Source organism: Neovison vison, chromosome 1 (assembly GCF_020171115.1).
Source record: "Neovison vison isolate M4711 chromosome 1, ASM_NN_V1, whole genome shotgun sequence".
Classification (NCBI taxonomy): Eukaryota; Metazoa; Chordata; class Mammalia; order Carnivora; family Mustelidae; genus Neogale; species Neogale vison.
Genome location: NC_058091.1, coordinates 185,100,354 through 185,126,089, shown reverse-complemented (window position 1 = coordinate 185,126,089; position 25,736 = coordinate 185,100,354). Strand labels below are relative to the sequence as shown.

The following is a 25,736-nucleotide window of genomic DNA, read 5'->3' as shown; positions in this document are numbered from 1 at the left end:
TGCAAGTTAAACTGTACTTCTGAAGGCAGAACCAATAGCTAGGAACTCTAAATGCGAATTACTTTGCTTGTTAAAAACCATTTCTGGGGTGGTGGGGTTATGGACATTGGGAAGGGTATGCAGTATGGTGAGTGCTGTGAAGTGTGTAAATCTGGCGATTCACAGGATTCCCTGTACCCCTGGGACTAATAATACATTATATGTTAATTAAAAAGATTTTTAAAAAAGCCATTTCTGGCTCCTCTCATAAATTCACAGTCTTCTAGTTAGAAAGGAAAAGAATAATAGAAGTTTGGGTCAGATGTCGCAGGAGACTGCCTGTCTAGAAAAGAGAGGAGGAGCTCCTAGAACTACCTTCTGGTAGAGGTCACGTACAACCGTGGGTGCATCCTCTGTGCTTTGTGCCTTGTCTGCTGGACCCAGGCATTATATTTCCTGGATAAGTGGAAATGTTGGATAGTCTACCCATAAATTCTCAAAACATCTTTATAGTAGAGTCCTCTTTAAAATACGGTGGTTTTTTGTTTGTTTGTTTTTAACAGTCTTTTTTTTTTTATTTCTTTTCAGCATAACAGTATTCATTGTTTTTGCACCACACCCAGTGCTCCATGCAATCCGTGCCCTCTCCAATACCCACCACCTGGTTCCTCCAACCTCCCAACCTCCCGCCCCTTCAAAACCCTTAGATTGTTTTTCAGAGTCCATAGTCTCTCATGGTTCACCTCCCTTTCCAATTTGTTTTTGTTTCTACTAGATGTATAAATGCTTTTCTCTGAGTAGATTATATTTCTCTTTTAAAAACTCTCTCATCTGTCTTTTAAAGATCTCTTTCCTAGTGCAGATACCACCACTCGGACTGAAAGTGTATACCATTTTGGAATCAGCAAGTTCAGACCCACATTTAGCTGAGTATGTCCTGCATAATGGTAACGTCAAAGATAAAGGAATTTTCAACATGAAGAATGTAAAAAGTACTGACGAAGATATAATTCTAGAGAACTCCTTTGTTAAACTTCGGTTTGGTCCGTCTGGGCTCATGGAGGTATGTTCTGAATAGTTTTCAAAGTCATGAAAAGCTTATCACTTTTATTATAATGTGTGCAGATGATGTATGTAAAGAGGGGAAAGTTGATGCAAATAACATGGGAGAAAGAATGGATGAGCTATATGTATCTGATTTTCGGGGTGCACTGTGACCACTTGCTCCTAACAAGTGTGGTGTGTGTGGTGTTGCTCCATGAACTGTTACTGGTCCACAAGATAAGTAAAGAAGCTGGTATGGTTGAGAACAATGTCTGTGGAAACTCTGAAAGCACCACGACACAGTAAGTTTATGCCTGCTGAATCTAATAGTAAAAAATTTGAGTGTATATTTGGTCTATCACTTTAAATTTAATTGTCCTAGTAATTCACTGTTATTGTACTTCACAAAAATACTGGTCTGTGCATACTGGAAATTAAAAAAAAAAAAAGAAAATGTGCTTCTTCAGTACAGAAAGTTTTAGAAGCCCTCGTCTACATCTCTTCATTTGTGTGTCTCTCTTCCTGGATGAAATGTGTTCTGACTTTTTGTTTCTGTTGTGAATGTTTTAAATTCAAAGATACAAAAGTATACTTTTAAGTATTAGTTTTGGATGTTCATCCAAGAATCATGAACATTAGAAGCAGAATGTTAGCTGTTTTCAGTCTGTCTTCAGGTTTGGTTTTTTTTTTTTTTTTCTTAATCAACATAAACATAGAACCAGGTGCAACATCATTAAAATCTTAAAAGTGAGTTGGTTTTAAACATCGTTTTTATCCTTAGGAAATGATAAATAAAGAAGATGGTAAACGTCATGAAGTAAAAGTGCAATTTTCATGGTATGGAACCACCAGTAAAAAGGACAAAAGTGGAGCCTACCTCTTCTTACCTGATGGGGAAGCCAAGGTAAGTGCCAATGAGCTGAGCTGTGATTAAGGATTTATTGAAAGAGTAATGAAGAAAAAAATAACTTCATCTCATTTTTTGGTCATCTGTTAGGTATAGATGAGTTGGTTCCTCTATTATATTTCCTTATTGGCACTTGGCAATTGGTAGTCTTAAGTGTTAGGTAAAAAAAAATAATTTTTCAGGGTTGGAATTCAATAAGATGATATAATGAACAATGGATCTCCATGGAAAGAAGTCAGATTTGATGGAGTTCAGGTGCTGTCATGGTGTTCTATACATATGTGGCATGGCATATAGACAGACACAAATTATCTAGCCAGAGGAGAAAAATAAATTGCCCAGTGAGCCATTTTTTTTACTTAACTTTCAACACTTAAAAAACAAAAAAAAAACTTTCCCTCCCTTTGACCGTAAAGATGTAATATATGCAAATTTTGGTACATTTTTGAAAATGCGGAAGACTGAAGAAAACAAAAAAATTTACTAGCTATTCCAAAGGCCGTGCAAACTACTGTCAACATTTTGTTATATTTTTTGTTGTCTTACTATGCGTATCCCTTTCTCCCCCATTTTCAAGTTTTGTCTTCTTACATTTACATATTTTTTCATTGTGACAGTGCTCACAATCAGATGGTATGTTCTTTGAAAACACAATTTTTTTTTTTGAAAACACAATTTTAATATATACTGTTGTGATGAAAGGTCTGAGGATCCAATGTCTAATATGGTGACTATAGTTGATAACACTGTATTAATGGATATGCGGAGGGAGTAGAACTTAAATGTTCTCACACACACACAAATGTATATATATGTGAAAAAAAAAGAATTTCTTGTTGTTGCATATGTAGATTTTCTCCCAATACTTCAGTACTGTGTAGCATTGTGATAAGCTTTCTTTGTACCATTCTTTTTATGCAGTGATGATTATTTCCTGAGAATAACTTTCTAGAGGGGTCATTTTGTGTCAGTGGATGAGGCCTTTAAGACTTGATTCATGCTATTTCTCTGTCCTATAAAGTGACTGCATAAATATTCGCTCCCACCAGCGTTTTTGAGAGTAGCTCTCTAATACACCACTCCAAGCACTGAGAATCAGCCATATCAAAAGCTTTTCCTATAATAATGGGTGAAAAATATTTTACTGTTAAGATTCTGCGATTATTAGGGAAGCTAACCTTCATACTCTCTCCTAGATCTTTTGTGAGTTTTCTTTTTAAGTTCTTTGACCATTTTTCTACTGGTACAACTTATGGATCTGTAAGCATTCTTTATATATGGTAAAAATTAATCCTTTTTCCTATATATAGCAAAGTGTTCCATCGGTGTGTCATTTAATTATTTTATGTTGTTACGGTATTTTTTAAATTTTTGTGTAGTCCGTTCTATATTTTTTTCTTTAGAACATCTTCTTTGCTCTTCTACTTATATAGGTTTTCTCTACTTCAAGATAAGTTTAACTTTTTTCCCATATTTTGATGTCTAGAGACCTGTCTCTTGCAAAAGTTACTTTTGTTCTACAATTTAGAAAAGCTTGCTAACCAAAATCAAATAATAGATTTTAAAGAATAGCATTGATCACCCTAAGGAATCTAGTTTTTTGTTCTTTTGATTTTTTAAAATCAGGTAGAAATTAAAGGTAAACTATAGCTCAGAGTAGTCATTCCAGAAAGGGCAGTGGATCCTTATAAGCTGTATTAGTCTGTATTCACTTGGACAGGAATTTGGGGGGGGGGGTTAATGTGTGTTTTTGTTTTTTAACATTTATATTTATTTATTTGAGTGAGAAAGCCAGAGAGAGGGCACAAGCGAGGGGAGCAACAGAGGGAGAGGGAGAAGCAGACTCTTTGCAGAACAAGGAGCCCAATGCAGGGCTCAATCCCAGAACCCTGGGATCATGACCTGAGTGGAGGGCAGATGCTCAACCAACTGAGCCACCCAGGTGTCCCAGGAATTTGGTTTTGATTGACTGGATTTTTTTTTTTTATTTGTTTATTTGACAGGCAGAGAGGCAGGCAGAGAAAGAGAGAGGAGGAAGCAAGCTCCCCACTGAGCAGAGAGCCTGACGAGGGGCTCAATCCCAGGGCTTTGGGATCACAACCCGAGCCAAAGGCAAAGGCTTTAACTACTGAGCCACCCAGGCGCCCCATTGATTGCTCTTATACTAAAGGAAAAATGAAAAGTAGCTGTACTTACAGAATATTATTCATGGACAGTTGTGACTAATTTATTTTAAATTATTCTATCTTTAAATAGCTCTAATATTAAATAAAAAGACCAAGAGAATTATCATGCGTTTACAAAGAGAAAATAAAAGACTCTCAGGGAGGCAGCTGGGCACATCAGAAGTAGACAAGAGCCCAGAAATCCCCATGCCAGCTTCTTCCCTTACTTTTTAGCTATATGGTAAAATTAGGTCTAAGAACTTTGTAAACTCTTAACACTTTATGTTAATTTCGGAATATTTTTTCTAGAACTAGAGAGGTACATTTGGAAGAAAACTGCACAGTCTGAAAATCTGACACTGCTTAAGTAGCATCTTACTTACTCGTCATGCCATTGTTGAGCCTCTCCAGCCTGTAATGCTTAAGAAAATATAATTCCTTATAGAAAAAAAGAAAAGAAAATATAATTCTTCATAAATGCTTTCTATTTGTTTCTGTGTTGCAGGAGTTACATTCTGTTCCTGTTTTTTCTTGACACTAGGTTCGAAATGATGAAACCTAAACCAATGGTTGCCATAGTTTTTTCAAGTTTGTAAATTTGCTTTATATTCCGCTATTTCTTTCTAGTAAAAGGGCAGTGTGTTTTATAGAGTAGTAAACCTAACTGTGATTAAACGGTATCTCTGAATCCTGCTTTCTCTTTGCTTAGATGACTCCCTGTGGTCATCCTTGCCACCTGCCCCGACCCCTGAACATTAGGGGGCCATGGTTAGAATAAATGTTTCCCTGGGAAAATGTCACTGCTGTAGAATGAATGGTATTTCTAATAAATAACATATGGACTATATAGAAGGGTTTTAATTAGAAATTTTTATAGCTGGGAGGAATGTTTGTAGATCATCTAGGCCAGTCACATTGTAAACATTTTTATTTTCTGTTCAGCACTTTCTAATGGAAAACCTTATATTCCATTTTTATAGCATGTGCATATTCTGATACATTGTAAGTTTGGTTTTCACTTGAAATCGCAAATATCAGGTGTTATGTATTATTTTGGAAATGGTAATAAACATCTCTTGGAAAAGTTAAAAGCTAAAATTTTTTTTTTTTTAATGTCATTTCCTCCTCAGCCTTATATTTACACAACACTGCCCTTTGTCAGAGTGCAACATGGAAGGTTTTACTCAGACGTGACTTGCTTTTTGGAACATGTTACCCATAGAGTTCGACTGTACAACATACAGGGTAAGAAAACAGAGAAGCATAGTTGTGAAACATGTATACTGGTTCTGGAATTTGTGTGTGTGTCACTTTTAGTAAATTAGCCATTGGTTTTTGAACACGGTATATATGGTAGACTTTTCTTAACTTGCCATCATACTCACTGTGTGGTTTAAAAATATACTTAACCTTTTGATAATCAGAAATGGTCAGACATTTAACTCTACATATATAGGTTCTTTCCTTCTGTGTATCATCCGTATCTATCATATTATCTGTCTTGGTCATGAGTTCATTAGTTGGAAGCTTTATTTATAAGATCTAAAAAGAGGGTTTTTTTTTGTTTCGTTTTGCTTTTAATTTTACCAAATGGGAATTCTGTCAAATATGGCTTTCAGTTAGTGGATCACTGACCGCCTCGGGGACATACACACACATGCGCACACCCCCTCCACCCCACGTACAGCCTGTCTTAAATATGGAATATATCACACTAGCAGGTGTTACTGGAACTTAACTTCTTTTTAAGAAAAACATTAGTTACTAGTTCTTTTTGTTTACATCTCTTTACCTTGGAGAGTATAAAGTCGGGCAATTGTTTGTTGCTTTCCGGATGGGACCGAGCAGCATCTGTATCAAACAAGTTATAGTAAATAGGCTTTTAATCCTCTTAGGGACTTAACCACAAGCAGTGGCTCTTGTCCTTCCTTCTGATCTAGGTGGAGCCCGGGTTCCCAGATACCCTCAGAGTTGTACATTTATTTTGGTTGGTGTTGAATTCACTGTTTTTAGAATAAAATACTTTTCCAACCACAAGCCTAATCCTAGTAAGTGGACCACTTACCTTTCTTAGGAAAGGACCTCATAAAAATGCCACGTTAGATTTTTCTTTGCTATTAGCTAGGCTGCAAAAATTAGAAAAGGAAATATTGTTTCCCTGAATCTTTATACCAGTAGATAATAAAGTGTTTGAAAACTAATGATAAAATATATGGTCAGATGCTCTTTGCTTTTTGGGTTTTGTGGGGAAGCAAAGGGTAATGCGCTCAGGGAATGTTCACTTTCCTCCCTGCAAGGAAGCCTGTGCTTCTGAAATAAGCTTTTATTGAGTTTTCTAAAATCTCTAGAAAGTCAGAAATAATATTTTTGACTATCCCTTTCTGCTCTTGCATAAGCCATTGTTCAACGTCTCTGAGAGCTCTAAATTGCACCTTCAGCTATGGCCAAAGATTTCGTTTTATGGGTAAAAAGTAGCATCGTCACATAGCAGATGTGCTTATCTGCTTTTAGATTTGCTTAAAACTGTTGCTTGTAATGGAAGGTTTCTTCCTTGAGTACAATGGGGCACCCACTTTGGCCCAGACCTGTGTCATCAAGCATGGTTTACCGTCGTTTTTCGTCAGGTATACTCAGGGGATAGGCTGTGTCGCAGAGTTAACGCTGAAACTACTCGCCGGATAATTCCAACTTTTCAGTCAAGTCTGTTCGCTTAATTGCTTTTGCTTTTGTTTAAATGAGTCTGTCCACCATCACGGCAGCCTCAGAGTTTTCTCGGGTTGTCCAGGGGATCTGGAGCTCATCACAGAGACGGTTTCTGTAAATTAGAGGGCCTTCTGCTACTGCTGTGACTATAAGCTTAGTTTGCTGTCATACCCCAGTGGTTGATTTGGAAATTAATAGACTCTGGCTGACTTGCCTCATCCCAGAGAACATGTACTTACCAGACCCTAAATGCATTTATTTTCTCCTCTCTCCTTCTCCCCTACTGAGTAGTCCAAAATGCCCAGTGGCTGACTAGTAGCCCCTTAGTGTAATCAGGAACCACCAAGATTTAACTGACTCCCAGCCCTCCAAGGTGACAATGCCAGTGGATTAGTGAGTTAAGAAACAGAAGCTGTTCACAACTGGGGCGCTTAGAGTATTAGCATAACAAAAGTAATAATAATAAAGTAAGAATACAGACCCCAGATTGCCTCTAGATGTCACAGTGGGTGGAGTAAACAGGCTGAAGCATTTGTATTAGATTTTTGTAGTTTGAAAGCAGAAAGCTTCAGAAGTTGGTGGAAAACAACGTATAATGTGAAGTTAACTCAGAGTGCTTCTCCAGATGAGTTTTACTGTTCTTGCCTGGATTGAACCTGAAACCAGCGTATATAACTATTCGAAGTGACATAGCAATTTTTCTTTTTGCACTCTCAAGCCCAGAGCGTTTATATTTTTTGGTGGGTTTTTTTTTTTTCCCCAACATGAAAGCTCTCAGTAGGAGATGGAGATACCAGTTCACCTGAAAGGCTTTCATCCAAACTATACATCCTTCTGTGTTTGTATCTGAACCCTTTTCAATAGATCTCCCTCTTGGGAAAAATAAGGCCCATTGTGGAGGGAGAGCCTTTTTCTCAGTGGCCTTCCTGACCTCCCTCCATCTGTCATTTTCTTTCACACACCGTTGCATGAAGGCTCAGGTTGTCTGGATCCTGGCTTATTGGGGTTTTAATTCACTGATCAAACCTAAGGAAGAGATGTGAGGTCTTCAGGGTGTTTGGATGTCGACAAGTTCAAAGTGCCCGAACGGGGTCTGTTTATGCCGTACCAAAGCAGCCGCACTTGCCATACTTGAAAGCTCTTCGGTGTTTTAAACTTTAGCCCCATGTAAACCAGGCATCTGGGTGATTGATCAAAATCCATGGACAGGATGTAGCTTTCCCTCTTAGGTGTTAAAGAAAACATCAGCCAACTTACATGCTTTTGTAGATCGGCTTATATTTAATATTTCTTAAAAGAACACAAATACCTACTTTTGAATTTAATTTACTAAACTGTCTTTGGATGTATGCTAATTTTGCCCCCTTTAAACTGACCAGATGCAGTTACTGGATGAGTATTAAAGAATAGAGCATGTTTGTTGTTAGTTCCAAATTTATGAGCCAGAAAAAAATGGGGCTTGGGGGAGAAAAACTATTAATATTTTATGATTAGATACTATAATTGTATTAGGTTACTAAACCATTAATTAAACAAAAGGTTTTATTACCTCTCAGCAACAAGGATAAAGAAACAGGAAGATTTGTGATATTATGGATTATTTGTCTTTATTGAGAGTCTATATTAAGTGTTTACTTGAAATACTCTTTTAAAAAACTAAAGTAATGTGAACCTGATAAAGTATCCTTAAATTCCTCAATCTCTGTTTTAGTTACTCTATGACCATTTTCTCCCCAAAGTAACCTTTGGCCCAAATTAAGCTTTGAGAGAAAACAAAGTCAAGAACAGAGCTCAAATAGCACTTCCCAGATTATAAAAACTGTGTGGTCATCATGGATTTTGCAACAAACTGAATTGGGAGGTATGGGTTCAACCAACTTTGTTTTTTTTTCCCCCCTTAGTGTTTTATATTTAAGTTTCAGTGTCTTATTTGCATTCTCTCCAGATTCTGAAAATGGTAGGGGTTGCTGTTTAGAGCCCTCTCTTAACATCATTTGAGCTATTAAAAAACACTCTGTGTTTCTTTTCATTATTGTTCAAACATTACATTCAAAGGTTTCTAGAAATATTAAATTAGAGGAAATCTTGTGCTCACTAGCTTTAAAAGCTCTACAAGATCAGAGGGATTTGAGAGATTTCTAATGCAACACAATGTTTTGCCTTCCATCAGGTTAAATAAGAAATCCATTTTGTAGCACCCATAATTTAATGAAATGCCCTTTTGTAACTATTTTTTTTTTCAAAGATTATATTTTGTTTATAGAAAATAACATTTTTCTAGAGGAAATGGTGGGAGAAGTGAGGATTAGTTTTCTCGTACTATAATCATCTTTTATTTAGTTGAAGCTTTACATGTTCCTAAAGCTGCTTTGGCTACGTTAGCTTTTTTTGTTAATCTTGGTTTGGAAGATAGAATGTGATATAGGCAGAAGCCCATGTATCCCCTTATGTTATATTTGTTTCTGTTCCATCACAGTAAGTGCATAACTTGCAGTGACATCATGATCAGTAGGTGACATTTCTTAGCTGTGGCTTCATTTGTCTTTGGAGCGGTAATTATTAGACTTTGGTGCCCTAGTTTTCTGACATCAACAGCTACTTTGTAGAATTAGGTTGCTATGGGTTACCAATGTGTCATGTACATTTTCTCCAGCACAAGGTTCAGGTTCCAGATCAGTTATAATACATACCTTCAAGCTTCTTTTCCCTGGGACTACGTTCTTCTAGGCAGGTGTTTGTGAGTGAATGAGTATGTGTATAAACCATGTTTCAGCCCTTAGGAGAAATACCTAAATGCAATACTTTTGGCCTATTTTCTGCTGACATATTATGAAAGTACTAAATGTAATGGATCTTGCTAAGAGAAAGCAAGTAGCCTGGAGGTAAAATGTAATGAACTGCCATCAAAAAGTATGGAAGAAAAGACTTTCCTTTGGCAGCTATGACTAAATAATTTCCTTGAGTGGGCACAGTTAGCATTCAAAAAGAGGTCGCTTAGTTTTTCTCTGTTTTGAATATGTAATATGATTGGATTCATAACATGACCCTTGACTTTTAGAGAGTCAAAATGAACTTCATCTGGTTAAATACATAAGAGAATCACATTGGGAATTAGAGATTTGAATCCTTAGTTGCACCTTGAAGCCAACCAGAGTGACCTTGAGTTTGTCCTTAAATTTCTTATGGGCTCAGTTTCTTAAATGGTAGAAAGACTAGATGGCCAATTAGGTGTGGCCAATTAGGTGTAACCATTAAGGAGTCTTCACAAAACTTAGTATCACATAAAGTCTCTGTTGTGCTTAACTCCTTGCTCCTAAATTCCATCTTCTAAGGATGCTTGAATCTGGGCCTTCCATCCCTAGAGTCCTCCTACTGGTAAACAAGGTCTCAGAGCTTCACTGAAGTTGTTTTTATTTCCATAAAAAGATTCATGAGGATATTAAAATGGTTTGCAATCAATCTCTCATTTTTCCCCCCCAGGACTACATTCCATATTTAGTTTAAGAGTAAAAGCATTAAGTAAGTTATGGCTAGGCAGACTTAGGTAATTAAAACATTTTTGGAATACCATAATATGTAATTGACTACTAAGGTTTTTTTTTTTCCTTTTAATTGGAACTTTTAAAAATTGAATAAGGAGCTATGCGTTGAATCTGATTATTCCCAACAGGCATGAAAGGAAAGGTTATTTTGAGGGACTATAAGCACATGCTGTTTATAAAAATTCAGAACTCAGAGGTTATCCTGGGGGCTCTTTGACATCAGCTGCTATCTTGAAGGCATAGCTTCCTAGCAGCTTGAAGGCATCATCCCCTACAAATAAGTGTTGTAGTAAACTCAGATGAAGGGCGTAGGGATGGGAAATATAGGGGAAGTATGATGGTTAAGAGCTCAAGCTCCAGAGTCAACACACTTGCATGTCATTTCCAGCTCCTGCCCTAGCTCCCGCTGCTTACCGTCTAGCTGCTTGATCTTGCACAAGTTATTACCTCTCTGTCCTTGGTTTTGTCATCCTGAAAAAGGTGACAATAAAAGAGTCTACCTCATGAAAGTGTTGGAGGATTAACTGAATTAATGTACATAAAGCCTGGCACATATTAAGTGTTGTTTCTCCTTCAGATGATGTGTAGGGTTTGGGCACCTGGGTGGCTCTGTTCGGCGTCTGACTCTTGATTTCAGCTCAGGTCTGGATCTTAGGGCTTGTGAGTTCAAGCCCCACACTGGGCTCCATCCTGGGTGTGGAGTCTACTTTAAAAAAAAAAGAGGATGTGGGCCAGATGAATTAGACATAAGTGTTAGAAAAGAGAGTAGCCATTGAGGTTTGGGGGTGTTGGGGAAGATTTGATAAAGGAAGTAGGCTGTTGAGATGCTGTGTCTTAGAGAAATGTCATTTATATAGGCAGAAAGGAGGGAAAGAACATTACAAAGCATGAAGTGGTTTTTTTTTTTTTTTTTAATCAAACTCCTTTGTTCCTATAAGGATTTGGAAAACTATTACATATATTTAAGTTGACATCTATTTTTTATACATTTTAAAAATTGCAAAAGATGTTTTTTCTGGAGGATAATAAATACTGAAATTTTAAAATAAGCATATCCAGTGAGTAGCAATTTGATTTTGAAATCACGCATTTTTAAAAAGGCCTGAATAAGACCTTTAACAGTCAAATTTCACATCTTTATTTTCTCCTTGAACTCGTATTTCCATTCCGCTTCCCACAGAGTTTTATCTTAATATACTATTTTTATGCTTGAGGGTATTGATCAACCTTTCATTATTCTTATGGAACATACATGTATGTGTATATTAATTTAAGTTCAACAATTCATTCATCCTAAAAGTAAGTGTTAAATTTTTTCTGGATTGAGTTATAAAAATTATTAATAGTATACAGTTGATCAAAACAGTCCCAATGTATTACCGTTTTGGTCATTTATTTCATGAGCTTGAATGAAAACCTTTCTCTCAGTGGATGAATCATATGTACCCTTTATATTCCACATATGTTCATATATCCATTGGTGAATTATACTTAATGCTAGAGTGAGATAGGTTTCAGCATCGATTTTTTTCTTAGTTTTTGTTTTTATAAAGGTAAGGGGAAAAAAAATGTTACCATAAATATGTAGGTGGGAATAGAAGGAGCTCTATTATAAGAATGTCATTCAGGGACACCTGGATGGCTCAGTTGGTTAAGCTGCTGCCTTCAGCTCGGGTCATGGTCCCAGGGTCCTGGGATCGAGTCCTGCATCAGGCTCCTTGCTCGGCAGGGAGCCTGCTTCTCTCGTTGCCTCTGCCTGCCTTTCTGCCTGCTTGTGTGTACTCTCTCTCTCTCTCTCTCTCTGGCAAATAAATAAAATCTCTTTAAAAAAAAATGTCATTCAGTCCCTTGAACTCCTTGTGAGTTATATTCCATAAATCACAGAATTGTCTATTGTCAAACATGAATTTCAGTCAGTTAATTATAATGCTTTACTGCCTGACAAATTGATTAGATACACCTTCAATTTTGTTGAAAGCAAACAAAAGAAAATCACATGTTTTGGAAAAATATTTGCTACCCAACCATTAAAGTTCAGCCAAACACCAGTACTGCAAATTGTCTCTGTTTAGCATCCACTGAGGATGAGTGAGAGGTATCCTACTGCTTCTTTTTTTGGTAAGTTGAGAGAAGTAATGGTAAAAGTGTGGTTTAAAAAAAAAGAAAGAAAGAAAAAACAAGGAAGAACTGCTTGCCTCCATGGCAAGATCAACTTGAGAAGTAAGAGTACACAGAATCCAGGCTTCCTGCATTAAGCTACCTTGGAAAGGAACATGTTCAGGAGAGCAGGAAGTAGGCAAGTTCAGAGTGACTGTCAGTCTGAAGGGTATGCAAACAGACCATTGTGATTATTCCATATTCTTCCCTCACTTGTCCTGGACCAGCCCCAGCTTGGACGGGAACCGAAGGGAACAGAAAAGTTTCAGTGTTGTGAGCTGTTTTATTCTCTTCCCATGGAAATGCTTTTGTTAGACCTTGTCTGTTGGAATACTATGCAGCCTTCAAAAACCCAAGTCTTGCCATTTGCAATGGCATGGATGGAATTAGAGGGTATTATGCTAAGTGAAACAATCAGAGAAAGACAATTATCATATGCTCTCTCTGATAGGAGGAATTTGAGAGGGAGGGGGGGTGTTCATGGGAGGTGGGGAGGGAAGAAATGAAACAAGGTGGGACCACAGAGGGAGACAAACCATAAGAGACTCAATCTCAGGAAACAAACTGAGGGTTGCTGAGGGTTGGGAAAGTAGGGATAGGATAGCTGGGTGATGGATACTGGGGAGGGTATTTGCTGTGGTGAGTGCTGTGAATTGTGTAAGCCTGATGATTCACAGACCCTTACTCCTGAAACAAATAAATACATTATATGTTAATTAAAACAAAGTTACTGATGTAGATGTTGCATTCCCATGAAGACAGAGCTTCCAAAATACCTGTTGTTTCTTAAAATCAATACTTAATAGGACCAAAAAAAAAAAAAAAAAGAAAAGCTTCCAGTGTTACTGTGTACATTTTTTTCTATTATTAGGTCTTCAAGTGTATTGTGGTTAATTGGTATCATCTTTAATCAAAATTTGCAATCCATGGAATCAAATGCTCTAACTTTGCTATTATGTGTGTACTTTTGTGTCATTGTAAGAATTACCGAAATGAAAAGCCTAAAATTTTGTACACTAGTGCCTCGCTCGTAATAAGTTCATCCCTAAGTCGTAGTAGTTATTTATCTAGTGCTTTAGAAATGAAACAAAGTGGTACATCATCATTTTTTTAAATTCAAGACTTAGAATGAAATTTACTCAAATTTATATTCATGAAAGCAGATGTTAAAATTTTCACTTGTGGAGAAATAATCAATGTGAACATTTACAGACCTGGAAATCAGCAAGTACCTCAGAGGATAAATTAGATCTTACAATGGATAGGCAAGTTGAGTAAGTCAACATGGAGAAAAAGGTCATCCAAATGTGGGAGTTATTACCATTTTTATTCTTGGTACTTTCAGATGTGAGTACAGTTTTTAAAAATGATAATATTTGCTTTTTTAGAAACATCATCTCCATAATGGCCTACTAAATTTATCATTGTTGCAAGAATTATCCTTAAAGTTTACGTGTTGAATGAAGCAGTGTGTAATTAGTTAATAATTGTACGTGTCAACTCCTGGTTAAGTTGGATAAGTTCACAAAAGCACTGTCACGAAAGTAAATACATAATGTGAAAATTATTTTTTGTATTTTTGATGATTTAAATACAGAACAAAATACTCCCCAGATTGGAGGGGCAATATTTAGACTTACAATCCGTGGTTTTTCATGACAGCTTTTATTGTCCCTATTGTTATTGTTACCATTGTCCTACTTCTGCAGTGAAGCGATGGCTCAGGCACCCCTCTGCTTAGACATAGATTCAAGAAAAGGGAATGAGGGCAACAATTATATAATAAGTTGCATTTTTGCCCAAGAACCTCCATTTTTAAGGACACTCACTGAAAACCTTGCTTTGAATCTTAGATGGGTTTTTTTGAGGTTTGATTTTATATGATTTTATATGATTTCATATCTATTTCAAATTCAGTTAAACACCTCTTTTAGGTTCTCACCTTCACTTTTCAGTTTCCTAGGTGGGTGTGGCCCAGTTGCTGTTAGGGCACATTGATGTAAGGACTTGTCCTAATCATACATTGAGCGGCGCTAATAAGATTTTGGAAAACTTGCCAGTTGTGGGTCAGGCTCTCTTTTGTTTGCTCTTTCTCCCAAGCTGCTGCCTCTCACTCTGATAACCATTTGAAAAATATGGTGGGCAGTGTCTCGTATACTCCTTGGAAAGGTTCTCTTTGCATTTCAAAATTGCTAGAATAAGGTGATTGGGTTGGTGGAGAAAATTGGGCCAACTCTGAGATTCTGCAGGTCAGGGTTGACTTCCACTGCCCAGATAGGTGTTAAAATGATCTGATGATGAAGTAAGGAGACTGTGCAAGAAAATGAGGCCTACAGTTCTCTGAAAGCCACCAGCTGCTGCCTGGAGCCATGGCCCCAGGCTTTCCAGCTGCATTCCTCAGCCACACCCTCCCTGGACATTTCCATCTACCTCTTCTTTCACACACAAAGGATGTGTCAGAGATACCTTCTAGTTTTTCTTTCCACACAAGAAAGGGTATCCTTCTCAGTTTCATTAAGACTGGTGCTAAGCAACAAAATCAGAAGGTGAAGCCTCCCTCCCTGACCCTTTGCCTATTCAATTTCATCTTTTTCCCTACCTCCCTAAAAAATAATCTTCTTTTAAAAATACTTAAAATAATTTTTACGTATACAAGTAATATCTGTGTATACTCTTTTGAAAAAAATGTCACACATTATAATATATGTATATAATGTAAAATCCCTCTAGAATCTGTCATGGCCCCTATCCACTACTCTAGAGAGGTAATCAGATAACTGTGTGCACACTCAATGACTTGCGTTCTCTCTCTCTCTCTCTCTCTCTCTCTCTCACACGCGCGTGCATGCACGCACGCGCGCACACACACTTGCAATGCACACCTGTGTTTGGTTTTAGCATGAAGTTCATCACACTGTACAAATGCTGCATTCACTTCTTGCCTCAGATACTTTCATGGCCCCGGGCGGGGAGCTATCTCATTTATTTGCTACAGAGCATTTATTTGCCTATTGGTGGACATTTCACCTATTTTCCATGTTTCTACCCTTGGCAGCAGTGCACAGTGAATATGCTTGTGCTTGTGATTAGTGTTCATCTTATGTAGACAAGTGAGATCATAATGTCTTTAATTAATATATATTACTTTATTGGCTTTAAAGTGACTGTGATAATTTTTTTTTCCAGGATATTTTGTTCTCATAACATCAGGTTATAGAACCTGAGGCTCTGGCACTGTCCATGTAATTTGTCCATAAAAGTCATTTGCTGTTAACTTTAAAAAAAAAAAAAAAAAAGATTTTGTTTTTTTTTTTTTTATAATAGTGGGCTTTTTTTTTTTTTAAGTTTTTATTTATTTATTTGACAGAGAGAGAAATCACAAGTAGGCAGAGAGGCAGGTGGGGCGGCGGGCGGGTGGGGAGCAGGATCCCTGCTGAGCAGAGAGCCTGACTGGGGCTCCATCCCAGGACCTGAGATCATATCCTGAGCCGAAGGCAGAGGCTTAACCCACTGAGCCACCCAGGCGCCCCAAAGATTTTGTATTTTAAAGAAGTTTTGTATTCCAGCAAGCCTGTCCTGTAATTATTTTTTATTATTTTTATTTTTATTCTATTGTCATTTTCTTCATAATTTATTTGGCTCTGTTAAGTAGCACTTGCAGCGTATCAGATCCCACATCAGTACCCTTTTCCTTTCTTAAAAAATAACATGGGGGTCTCCTTTCTACTTAGAGTCACTGCAAAGCTCCTCCAATCCCTGGTCCCAAAGTAACTTCAACATTCTCTATGTTCTGTTTGCCAGCGAGTCATGATGGCCAAGGGGCTTAGTGCTGGTTCTGCCAGCCTTGTGATCTGGGGCAAGGAATGTCCTCCTAGGCTTACAGTCAGGATTGAATGAACTACTGTAGTTACTGTACGTAAAGCTATGGCAAGCATATGGTACATAGCAAGAACTTGGTAATTTTTGGCTTATTACTCTACGTAGCTGCTGCCTGTCACTCAGCAAACACTACTATCTGCCCATATTATGTGCTGGGAGCATAAAGATAAATAAGACATGGCCTCCGTGCTTGAGGAGCTTTCACTCTAGCATGCCTATGTTTGCTCAAAATTAAAGTGCTTATTCTCTTATCTTTCTATTTGTTTAAACTCTGTCCGTGGCCTGGTTTGCTTTCCTCCCATGTCAGCTGACTTGGGCATCGTGAAGGACAGCCTCTCCCCTCTTAACGCATTCTCTTTAATGGTGATTCAGCACCTGCTGCATTCCCAAAATGTTGTTAAAAACTGGAATGCAGAGATGTTGTGTAAGACAATCTGTAAGAAGCTAACAGGCTCTAGGGAGGAAGAAAAAAGTGGGTTCTGCAAGACTCTTTCCATTCTCTATGATGGCTTTCCACCTATGGACTTGCTCCGTTTTTAGTTTGCATTTCCTCTGCTAATAAAGATAAATAGTCTCTATTCTCTCTTTCCTGGAACAAAGTGTGAAGCGTTAGCAGCAAGAGGGCATTTACTTCTCTTTCTTTATCAATGACATGCCTCACGTCTTTGGACTTTGGACTGCTCTTGTTAGGCAGGAGCTGTTTTCTGTCCCAGGACTGAATTAAAACCAGAGGGGCTTAGAAATCCCTGACTGTCCATGCCCAGGTGGAACCACTTTGGTAAAAGGACCTTTTGCTGCCACATAACTGCAAAGATTCTGCAGACCACTGAGACCACTGGGTTCATACCCATGCTTTCCTGGGTTCATACCATGCTTTCCTCAATGCCATGAACTTCTTTGGGAATGGCACACCTTAGGGAATTCTTGACCTAGAGTAGGAAAATGTAGCAGTCCTTCATCTCCCTCACATAGATTCTTCTTTAAAAAGTAATAAATTCCCTTTCCTAACTCCAGGATATCTCCTTGCTTTGATTACCATTACAAGATTTGTTTGGTTTGTTCATAGTAAGTGTATTAAGTTTGATCTTACTTTAAAAGTCTGTCCTGGCATAGAATTTAAGTTAATGTCTCTCTGAATTGTGAATGGACACTGAGTCTCCTTTTATTTATTTATTTTCTAAGATTTTATTTATTTATTTGACAGGGAGAGAGAGATCACAAGTAGGCAGAGAGGCAGGCACAGAGAGAAGAAGGGAAGCAGGCTCCCTGCTGAGCAGAGAGCCTGATGCTTGGCTCAATTCCAGGACACTGTGATCATGACCTGAGCTAAAGGCAGAGGCTTAACCCACTGAGCCACCCCGGCACCCCTTGAGTCTCCTTTTAAAGGAGATGTAAACATTTGTTGCCACAACAGGATCTGAGCATAATATTGAGCTCAAGAAGGATGATTTTCTCAACAGAAATCATTTATTATTGCCGGAGGTAATGTGAAATTACCTATTTTTTCTTGAAACGTGTTTTTTTGTAAATGTTTTCTAGAGATACATGAGTTGAAATTAACAACTCTCTCCTTTGTTAAGACTTCATTTCATTTCATGTATTGTGTTGACCCCTGAGAGAATATCCAGTCTAGAGAGGAGAAAATGTACGCAGTGCTCAAAACCCTATGAACACTTCCAGCAGATGAGGTGTTCTCCTGATTGCTCTAGAGGGGACTACATCCCTAGTGCTACATTTTGTGTTTTTGGCATCTTTGGTTCATTTATAGAAGCTTGTCCGTTAAAATTCCATATACATTTCATTGGCTTTGAAAAACACTGAGATTGACATCAATCTACTGAAAGGATACTTTGCATTAAAAGTAATACATTTCCTAACCAAAGAAGATACCATTGTTCTAGCATCAGTAGATGTCACTTTTTTTTTCCCCCTTTTAACTTCCCGGTTGTAGTGAAGCGCTTTGGGTCAGCTATCTGGTAATTGTCATAAAAAGAGTTATATGTATATTTAACTGGACAGAAGTTAGTGGTTCAAACTGACCATAAAGTGGAAGGGAATAATGGTGCCCTCTTCCCGCACACATGAGGTCACACTGCTCATCTCAGCTTTGTGAACATAGTAAGAAACAAGTCATTTCTGACGGAGGTTGTCAAGTTGGAAGAGTAACATCTCCCAGAAGAGAACTCCTGTGTGAATTTTGAAAATTCTATTGATGGAGGCTTTTGCCCATTTAGCATTGTCAGTATATTACTCTTTATGTTTTACAGTTTCTGGTGTACTTCTCACATAAACCTATAGTGCCTCGGCTAGCTGCATTTTCATGATTTTCCTCAAGTTCCACAGATTCAAACTTCCTTTCCTTAACTCTTTGCTTTTACCTTCTCTAAGCCCTGAGGATTCTTCTTGGCTCCCAGAAAAAGTTCTCCTTTCTCCCTTCCCCCAATCCCCATTTCTCTTTACATAGCCCTCTTTATCTCAAGAGTGTGCTGATTAATTGCACACTGTGACAGATTGTGTGTGAGGCACGCTGGGTAACAGCTAACAATGGCCAGTACATGTCCAGGGCTCTTAGAACCTTAAAAACTTTCTGCCGTATGAAATAGAATAGAGCCAGTCTTTCTTCTTTTGACTGCTTGCTTTCCTGAATGCTCTTTCTTAGAAGATCCAGTATCTCTTCTATACACTCAGTCTGTATTAGGAGTGTTGGATTTCTTCCTAACTCCCCTCTCCATCTCTGAAATAGACCCAAGGCTTCACTGAGGACCAGAAGATAGAGTCAGGGTGGCGTGACAGATAGAAATTAGTGAACAGTTTAGGCTTATCCAAAAAAATAAATGCTTGATACATCTGGGACTTCTTCAAGCTGTCCTCTGCTTTATCCAGCAAAGGGCAAAATGAATCACTCCATAACAAGGGGTCCTAAGAGATAACAAACTCAATTAAAATTGATTTAACTTCTGGGGAGTTCTCCAGATTATACTCTACAAATACTAATATGATAATACCCACTTCAGCCATAAATCATCTCATTGGACCTCGTGTCTCTTTTCCTAGATTATAGATCATGGGCAATAATAGACTGCCTCTTGAACCAACAGGGTGTAAATTTCACTGCTTTGGATTTCCAGTGCAGAAGGTGAGTGGTGAAGAAGTAGGCTCCAGTGGCTCTGTCGGGGAAGGACAGTACACAGGATAGGTGGCCTCTTAACGCATTTTAACGACCTTTTCTCATTCAATGTCCTCTTTTCCCTCCGAAACTTATTGGAGAATCATTTGCATGTTATATTTCATCTTCATTTATTTCATCCTAACCTCTTCATCCTTCTGTTGAGTTCTATGTGCCCTGGAGTAAGCGTTTTCTACCATCTGACAGTTTAAGAAAAGAAAAAAAGAAAAAGAAAAGAAAAAAAAAGGTGAACAGTGGCATAGCTAGCATGAAAAATGGTGAAGATAGGAGTAGAAAATGGGAAAAACGTATGTCACTTTGTTAGTTACGTACAGTATATTTAAGAAAAGTGGAGCAATAAATTTCTATTAACGTATATATTCTTTTAAATTTAGGAATAGACGGACAGTCTGTGGAAGTGTCCAATATCGTGGACATCCGAAAAGAACATAACCGTGAGATTGCAATGAGAATTTCTTCTAGCATAAACAGTCAAAACAGATTTTATACTGACCTGAATGGATACCAGGTAATTTTCCTTTAAAATGTCTAAGTAATAGCAGTGTTAGTGTGCAAGTTTTATGTATGGAAATGGGTCAGTTAATTTCACATCCTTCAAAAAATTTGCTTATGTTTACAAATTATTTCTAAAGGAAAACTGAATTTTAACAGGTACTTATAGGTTCTATATTCAACCAGATTTCCAAAGTTAGAACAAATATTTGAGAGATTGGTTTGTAGAACATCTGATTTACAGATGTATTTTTTTCAAAGGCAGATTTGGTGACCATTTGCATGTTAAATGCCTTGATAGCAAAATATATCTGAATTTGTCTCATAGAAAGGAAACATAAGTAGGGACTGATGGAATATATATTTTCCCCTCATTAGGAAATGGTCTGTGCATATTTAATTATTACATATATACTTTTAAATGTGTAATGTAATAATAGGCTCTTTTAAATTTCAGGGAAACTCTTCCTCTCTTTTTATCAATAATATAAGGGTGTTTACCTTTATGCACACACATATGTGTACATAGACTTAGACAAAGAAATACAAACATGTATCTATTTAGAAATGTGGGTAAGTATGTATTTAATCAAAATGTTCACAAAATAGTTTGAAATGGTAATGAGAAAATTGACTCAGAATTTTTCCAGATTGTCAGCACTCTAATTTAATAGGGCTCTTTTGATTGTTACCTAAATCTCTGTATTCAGAGTATATGTGTGTGACAACATAGCTTTGAAATAATACTATTAAAAACATTAGCATGTTTTTGAGACATTAGCATTTTAGAAAGTTCTGGCTATGAATAGAAATAATTTCACAACAAATGCTTTTACTTTGTCTGATTTTCAACTGGGTTGAGTGGAAGGGATTGTGGTAATTTTCTCTTGTGCAATTTCCTGCAAAGGTTAAATTTAAACCTTTTCCAAAGCATAAAAATTGCATTATATACTTTGAATTTACATGTTAATTCTACCGCAGCTGTTTGGTTTTCAAATGAAGCCATGACTTTATGGTGATTCATTTTCCTTGTGTACAAAAGAAACTCTTTTTCTTAAAATCTTACAGAAGCAATTATTTGTATGTGTGGGTGTATACATGAATGAAAAAAAAACTTAGAAAAAGTGAATAAAAATGTGAATTTTCTATTCAAGGGTCAAGCATTTGAATAAGTAGGGAAATATTATTTCTAAATTTATAAATGTCTAAATTTATAACATAAATATTTCTGCTTCTAAAATAGGCCATTTTTTTTAAGCCTTGGAAAGAGTAGTTCTTGGGCAAAACCAGAAATCTAGACCCACAGGTAGGGAGCATGGCTGGCAGCCCCTTAGTCATGACAGTGTGAATGTGTGAATGCCCTTTGCATTGAGTATACAAGTTAATTTGAATGGAAGGATTAGGACTGGAAAGAAGAAATGGATAATTCTTTGAAACTATCTCTTTTTTTTTTTTTTTAAACATTTTACAGTTGTTTCTTCAGTTTCATAATTTCCTGGGCCTGTGATACAAATTACCACAAACAGCAGAATTTATTCTGTCACAGTTCTGGACAGCCAGAGTCCAAAATCAAGATGTCTTCAGGGCCACACTCCCTCAGAGTGTGTAGGGGAATACTCTTCCTTGCCTGTTCTAGCTTCTGGAGGCATCAGGCCATTCTGGGCCCTGTTGGCTTGTAGAGCCATCACTCTGCTGTCTGCCTCTGCTGTCTCATAGTCCCTGTTGTCGTCTCCGTGTGTCTCCATTGTGTGCAGACTTCCCTCTTAGAGGGACTCCAGTCCTGGGATTAGAGCCCACCCTAATCCAGTATAACTTATGTCTGTAGAGATCCTATTTCAAAATAAAATCACATTCACAAATTGTGCGTGACCATGAATTTGGGGGGCTCTATTCGGTACAACCAGTAAGTTGAAGGACACACTGTGGAGTTGTTGTAAAGATTAAAAGATCGTATTTGTGAATACCTAGTACTTTGCCTAGTTATAATGAGCACTCTATACGTGTTAACTATTACATTAACTTTGTATTTCTTTCCTTCTCAAATGTCATGTCATGTCAAACTTGCATGAGCTGAATAGGAGAGATGTCATTTTTATGTGGTGTGAATAAGATACCTGATAACAAAATCTCTGATGTTTCCTGCTGTGGTTTGAGGGAGTCTCCTTGAGCCCAGCCAGCTTAGTGCATTTTCTGTCAGAAAATAAAATAATGTATTTCATGCATTCACATACGAGACCAAGAAAAATTAAAATATGGAATTATCTACATTGAAACTAAACAGGAAAAGTAAGCACTGAAGAGTCTTTAAATATAAATATGAATTTGATTATTTTAGTGTAATATGTTGGAGAATTCGATGAGGGGATCTGTGGTATTTATTAAAACTGATTCAAGAATTATAAAAGACATTTTTTGAAAGGGGATAGAGAGCTATTATGCTTAACATTCATTACAAAAGCAGTATGTTAGATTTAGATGAGAAATGAATACTTAATACCTTTATAATTTGTTTTATGCAAATATTGGAAAGCTAGAAGACTTTTGTTAAGGATTTTTATTCTGAATTTAAATAGGAATGCCTATTTTAAAAACCTGGATAAGTTCTACCTTTTTTCACTTTAAATTTCTCTAACATCCTCATTATTTTTTTTATATTGTTTTGAGGAATGTTTTAATTCTTAAATTAGCTCTTCCTTTGAACAAGAAAGGAAGCTATACTCTTTTCTCTTTGGAAGAAAAGTCATCTGTCTGTAGTCAGTACTAATTTTTTAAAGTACATCTGTAAATATCACTTGATTTCTTTTTTTTTTAAGTGAACTGTTTGGTCTTTTAGATTCAGCCTAGAATGACAATGAGCAAATTACCTCTTCAAGCAAACGTCTATCCGATGACTACAATGGCCTATATCCAGGATGCCAAACATCGTTTGACATTACTCTCTGCTCAGTCTTTAGGGGTGTCAAGTTTGAAAAGTGGTACGTATTATTTGGAATCTTTTTGGCTCTTAGAAGGTTCATTTCCAAGTGTATGATTTTTCTCTTGGTCATGTGTAATAATTATCATCTGCAGACACCAGCCTCCTTCTTTTGAGAACCAGACTATTAGTTAATTTTGGTTTTGTGAGAATAACATAAAATAATGTATTTGCTCAATCTTCTGAGGAAGAATGAGGGACCTAAAACCCCACAAAACCATTGCTTCTTAAAGATAATTTATCTCCCCTGATAGCTCATTGTTTGCACAGTCTTCTGCCATTGTTACAATGGAATAGCTGTGGAAATTCTCCAGAAGTAAAAGAAGAGAAGTGGCTGGGAGAAAAGTTCGAGAATTTCAAGAGTTGCGCAAGTTCCCACAAACCTAGGTCCTTCTGAATCGCGGCCTTCTAGGGCACTACCACCTGAAAGGCGAGAGCTGAAATCATACGGCTAGGGGAATAAAGAGGTGACAGACACAATTTCAAGGATTCTGAAAGAGAGAACAAGATGGAAAGAGAAGATAAATCATAAACACAGATTAATTTTTATAAAACCTTCTATAGGGAGGCTTATGTCCTTCATAATACATGTTTTTCATTGTCATTTATATGTAGTCAGTTGTTCTTCTTTCTTACATCTTAAGAGTTGCTAAGACAAATGTCTTAAGGAGCCAGACAGATAATAAAGGGGTGCAGGTGCCTGGCTTACCCTTTGCCACAAACCCATTTTTTTTATTAGGCATATGCATACATTCTGTATGTCCCCCCTCCGCCCCGCCCACAAAAAAGCATACTATTCCTCTTTCTTCATGGCTTTCGTTACACAAAATCATGAGATAATACTGTAAAGCCATGAATGCCATCACAAAGATAATAATGGCCTCACATCAGGGATGCAGAGGGAGTGGTGGGGCTTTAGCAGGCTGGGGCCCACCACTCCCAGTGTACGGCGATGGGGCAGCTGCTGCTCAGTGCCGGACTCTTGTTGCCCTGGGGTAAGGGGCCCGGCGTTGCCACAGTTTTCTGTTGCTGAAGAGTCCAGAAGTCTTGAACTGCTTATGTTTTAATTTTTTAAAAAATTAAGTACATTTATAGATTGGACAACTTTACATAAAATTCCTAAATGTGGTTTAGGGGCAGAGGAGCTTTATTTCTCAGCTCGCCTTTATCAAGGGAAGTGACGTAACTGTCTAGTCCATGACTGCTCCACTCTTCATGTCTAGTTCCCTACTTAAGGACCCAGCTTTGAGAATTTAAGGCAAGGTTTAAAAATGGGCTCAAGAGTCATACCTGGCCTAGGTGCCCCTGCTAGAGACACTCAAGTACCCTAGCGTTTGAGTACCTACAAACATAAGAACAATTTTGAGGACAGCCCAGATTTACTGAGTGTCACATATTAAGAGGGCTAACATTTGGAGACAGGGAGAAGAGAGAAATTGCCAAGAGACCGATGTACTAATTTGGGTGTGAAATGATCAATGCCTGAGGAGCAAATTCTAGACAGTTAAATGACTATGGTTCTGGGTGGTCTTTGGATAGGGCTTTTTTTTTTTTTTCTTTTTAGTTTTTGGGTTTTGTTTTGTTTTGTTTTTGAAATTTGTAGTCTCATAGTCTAACTATTATTTACAACTTAAACTAGAGGAAGTGTGGAATTATTGCATAGAAATGAAGGAACCAAATATGACCTCTTTTTGAGCTGGAGGAGAGAGGATAGTTGATGATACTAATGTAATACCAGGGAGGGAACGGGTACATGGTGGATGTCTCCAAATCCTGGGGTTTCTTCAGAGAATCCCCAGATACCAAGTAACCCAAATTGTCTTTTAAAATCCTACTTAGATTCTACCCATCTGTATTGGTCTTGTTTCTCCATGTGTGATGTATGTTTCCTAAGGAACCTCATAAACATTTTTAAATTCCAGATGCTGCCACTAAATACTTTAGAGGACATAATTTTCTCTTCAGATTAATTCTTTTTACTTCTCACTTAAATTTTGATCTGTCTTGTTTTTAAATTTCATTACCAGATTTTACCAGACATTAATGAAGAAACACAGTCCTATTTTTTACATTTATATTAGCTGCTTTGAGAAAGCCCTTGCGGAGCTCCAGTGGCGCAGTCAGTTAGCGCATGGTACTTACATGAGAAAACCCTTGGTACTGTTTGCCGTACAGATCTGTCTCCGTGGCTTAAATCAGGACCATGCCTAAACTTAAGAGATCCTTACTAGATGTTGGTATTAAATAACCCTGGCCAGTTTGTTTGTTTGTCTGTTTGTTTGTTAGGTCAGATTGAAGTTATCATGGATCGAAGACTGATGCAAGATGATAATCGCGGCCTTGAGCAAGGTGTCCATGATAACAAGGTTACAGCTAATTTATTTCGAATACTACTGGAAAAGAGAAGTGTGGTGAATATGGTAGGAAAAAAAATAACTCATATGTTCTGATGTTGATTGTTCTTTGCCACCCAAAATTTGACATTATGACTTTACACTTTTTTTATGACTTACAATTCCCGGTATTGAGATATCTTTATACTAGATGTAGCCTATAGTCACAAGAAAGAGAACTTCAGTTACACATAAGTCAGATTTGCATTTAGGTCATCTTGTTTTTTTAATTTTGCTTATTATGTAGATGGAAAATAATGTTAAGGAATCAGTTTGGATGAAATTTTCTGAAATTATTTTGAAAGAAAATAAGA

At 37.3% G+C, this 25,736-nt stretch overlaps 1 protein-coding gene across 1 annotated transcript in view; it reads left to right on the top strand.

Annotated features, from left to right (window-relative positions):
- MAN2A1 (mannosidase alpha class 2A member 1) overlaps positions 1-25,736 on the top strand; it is a 168,161-nt gene that overhangs the window by 120,072 nt on the left and 22,353 nt on the right. The window contains exons 14-19 of the mRNA XM_044264348.1: positions 824-1,042; positions 1,805-1,927; positions 5,226-5,340; positions 19,938-20,071; positions 22,889-23,030; positions 25,316-25,449. Coding sequence (XP_044120283.1) covers positions 824-1,042; positions 1,805-1,927; positions 5,226-5,340; positions 19,938-20,071; positions 22,889-23,030; positions 25,316-25,449 — 867 coding nt within the window. The remainder of the gene's footprint in view (positions 1-823; positions 1,043-1,804; positions 1,928-5,225; positions 5,341-19,937; positions 20,072-22,888; positions 23,031-25,315; positions 25,450-25,736) is intronic.